The following is a 3821-nucleotide window of genomic DNA, read 5'->3' as shown; positions in this document are numbered from 1 at the left end:
TCTATCTATCTATCTATCTATCTATCTATCTATATCTATCTAAATCTATGCTGATTTAGTTACTCAAAGCAGTAACTAAATCAGCATACTATCATCTCAAAAACATTGCAAGAATTAGATGTTTTGTTTCCAGTCAAGACTTGGAGAAACTTGTTCATGCCTTTATCACTAGCAGGGTGGACTATTGTAATGGTCTCCTCACCGGCCTTCCCAAGAAGACCATTAGACAGCTGCAGCTCATCCAGAACGCTGCTGCCAGAATTCTGACTAGAACCAGAAAATCTGAGCATATTACACCAGTCCTCAGGTCCTTACACTGGCTTCCAGTTATATTTAGGATTGATTTTAAAGTACTTTTACTCGTTTATAAGTCACTCAATGGCCTAGGACCTAAATACATAGCAGATATGTTCACTGAATATAAACCTAACAGACCACTCAGATCATTAGGATCAAGTCAGTTAGAAATACCAAGGGTTCACCCAAAACAAGGGGAGTCTGCTTTTAGTTATTATGGCGCCCGCAGTTGGAATCAGCTTCCAGAAGAGATCAGATGTGCTAAAACATTAGTCACATTTAAATGCAGACTCAAAACTCATCTGTTTAGCTGTGCATTCATTGAATGAGCACTGTGCGATGTCCGAACTGATTGCACTATATTCTATGTATAATCGTTTTCTTAAATTCATTTTAAACTTCTTAAATCAATTGTTTTAATCATTTTCAATGTTTTTAAATTCCTTGTTTTATTGTTGTGATTATTTTTTTTTCTTTTCTTTTATGTAAAGCACTTTGAATTACCATTGTGTATGAAATGTGCTATACAAATAAACTTGCCTTGCCTTGCCTTGCCTTGCCTTGCCTAACACAGATTTAGACAGATTTGTGAGCAATATTTGAGAGAAATAGGCCTTTTGTGTACATAGAAAAAGTCTTAGATCTTTGAGTTCAGCTCATGAAAAATGGGGGCAAAAACAAAAGTGTTGCGTTTATAATTTTGTTCAGTGTAAATGAACAAATTCCAAAAAGATTCAAGTTTCAAGTCCATATACCAATGGCCTCTTTTTTCTTTTTTTGTATCAGTATGCCTTTATCTAACTCTTTTATATAAATTAATTTAAATAAATTAGGTAGTGTTCTATTTTTTTATAATATATATTTAGTGTAAATGTATTATATGCATATAAATGTATAGTATAACATGTATTCAATATATTTATCTTTAATTTTTATGTTGTCATCCTAATTTGGATTATTAATTCAAAAACCCACATTGATCAAATAACTATGCTCTAAACGCATTAAAAGTGCATGCCAAGGAAATGAAAACCAAAGAATAAGAGCATGATGCTAGTGATTCTTTCACAAATAACTACAAATGAGCTCACAGAGGTGATATCTTTTATTCCAGGGTCTTATTTTCTTTTTGCATGTATTGCAGGGTGCTGATAGCAGGCAGAAGCAGCGGGAAGCGACGGGCCTGGTGGAGAGGAGGCAGTTCTGTAGCTGGCCATGTAAATGTGGCGTCCGGCCGCTGTGTGCCCCTGGTGTCAGCTCCATCTTGGATGGCTGCGGCTGCTGCAAAACCTGTGCACGGCAGATTGGGGAATCATGCAACGAGAGGGACGTCTGTGACCCTCACAAAAGCATGTACTGTGACTTTTCCAAAGACCAGCCACGTTATGAAGTTGGCGTCTGTGCTTGTGAGTGAGCGTTTTATGAAAACCCCTAGGTGGTTGTTACAATCAATATCACAGCTTCTTAAAAATAAGAACATTTAGTTTAGAAGCTAAATTGTTTTTACAGAATACAGTGGTGTAATGAGAATCCTCGCACATGATATGATATATGCAGGGAGAAATTAGATAGATAGATAAGATAGATTTTCTTTATCAGATAGTTTTATGTAAATTGTGGCCATATTGTACTAACTGCCTCATTTTAATTTAGTTAGGAGGATTTTTTTAACCTCATGACCATATCTTAAATTAAGTTTTATTTTTTGTACATAATAGTCAATCCTGCATATTTTTGCAGACATGATGGGGGTTGGTTGTGACCTGAATGGGGCTCACTATGATAACGGACAGGCCTTCCAGCCCAGCCCACTCTACAAGTGCACTTGCATTGCTGGAGCCATCGGCTGCACTCCTGCCTTCATCCAAAAGCCGGCTGGAATGTTGAGTTCCGCTGCTCTCCAGGGCAGCTTGCCAGCAGGACTCAAGAGCAATCAAAGCCCCAAACACCAGCAGGATACCACCTACAGGACCATGTCAGGTGAATACTACTCTGTGTGAGACATTTAAAAAAAAAAAAAGCATTCATAATGCATTACATAATTTGAATATTCTGAGAAAATAATTCTCTCCATCAGGGTTTGATTAGATGGAAACATGTTAGCATTTGATTTTATTGGTAAATTTTATTTTTGACCACCCACACAGGTTTAGTTTAATAGTCCTTCCTGCATATTTTTGCAGACATGATGGGGGTTGGTTGTGACCTGAATGGGGCTCACTATGATAACGGACAGGCCTTCCAACCCAGCTCATTCTACAAGTGCACTTGCATTGCTGGAGCCATCGGCTGCACTCCTGCCTTCATCCAAAAGCCGGCTGGAATGTTGAGTTCCGCTGCTCTCCAGGGCAGCTTGCCAGCAGGACTCAAGAGCAATCAAAGCCCCAAACACCAGCAGGATACCACCTACAGGACCATGTCAGGTGAATACTACCCTGTGTGAGACATTTAAAAAAAAAAAGCATTCATAATACATTACATAATTTCAATATTCTGAGAAAATAATTCTCTCCATCAAGGTTTGATTAGATGGAAACATGTTAGCATTTGATTTTATTGGTAAATTTTATTTTTGACCACCCACACAGGTTTAGTTACATTAGCAGAAACAAAAATTATTTTAGAGATGAAGAGGGTTATTACTAGGGATGTAACAATTCACTCAACTCAACTCAAAAGCAATATGATTGACGATACTGGTTTCACAATATGATTTTCTCACTTTTTTTTTAACAAAATGAGATTTAAGACAAATTATGAATGAAAAATTGTCCTTTTATTATTTCTCAGACAAAATGCTCCACATTTCTTTGTGAAATTGAAACATCTCTTATGTTGAAATATCAGCATATAGACATTTTCCAGCAGAAAATGTACCTTGTTCAGAAAACGCATTTAAAGCAAAAACAGAATGGTCTAAATTGAGCATTTATGAAATTATGCTACATAAAACTACATAAAAGCAGACAGGCTAAATGAGAACACAAATTCACTCTCTACCAATAGGTAGCACCTATAGAAGAACAGCAATACACCGTTTTGTTGGTTACCGCTGTAAACAAAGCAGCACTGGGCTGATAAAAACTACTTCAATATGCATTATACATAGGCAAGATGAAAAGAAAATACCATCAAAACTTATTTGAAGACAGTCAGTTCCCCTTAGAGATACATTCATATAAACCTCCACCCCAACTGTATCGTGATTTGTTCAACATCTTATCTAACTTGAATCGTCACATATTTTCATTGATTTTCAACTGGCTTCGGGTGCATCGTTACATTTCTAGTTATAACATGTTGATGAAAGTTTATGAAAACAACAAAACCGAGGATATTAAAGGGGTCATATGACGGTGCTAAAAATGAACATTATTTTGTGTATTTGGTGTAATGAAATGTGTTTATGCGGTTTAAGGTTAAAAAAACACATTATTTTCCACATACTGTACATTATTGTTTCTCCTCTATGCCCCGCCTTTCTGAAACGCGTCGATTTTTACAAAGCTCATCGGTCTGAAAAG

General features: G+C 36.7%; 1 protein-coding gene across 1 annotated transcript in view; it reads left to right on the top strand.

Annotated features, from left to right (window-relative positions):
- The window catches only part of LOC107754884 (WNT1-inducible-signaling pathway protein 3-like), a 4870-nt gene extending 2573 nt beyond the window's left edge, over positions 1 to 2297 (top strand). Inside the window, exons 2-3 of the mRNA XM_016571494.1 lie at positions 1442 to 1703; positions 2038 to 2297. Coding sequence (XP_016426980.1) covers positions 1442 to 1703; positions 2038 to 2297 — 522 coding nt within the window. The remainder of the gene's footprint in view (positions 1 to 1441; positions 1704 to 2037) is intronic.
- Positions 2298 to 3821: the final 1524 nt, after the last annotated feature.

This window comes from Sinocyclocheilus rhinocerous, unplaced genomic scaffold (genome assembly GCF_001515625.1).
Source record: "Sinocyclocheilus rhinocerous isolate Xijiao unplaced genomic scaffold, SAMN03320098_v1.1 scaffold2487, whole genome shotgun sequence".
Taxonomy (NCBI): domain Eukaryota; kingdom Metazoa; phylum Chordata; class Actinopteri; order Cypriniformes; family Cyprinidae; genus Sinocyclocheilus; species Sinocyclocheilus rhinocerous.
The sequence above is the reverse complement of the archived record's forward strand: the minus strand, read 5'-3'. Positions and strand labels throughout refer to the sequence as shown.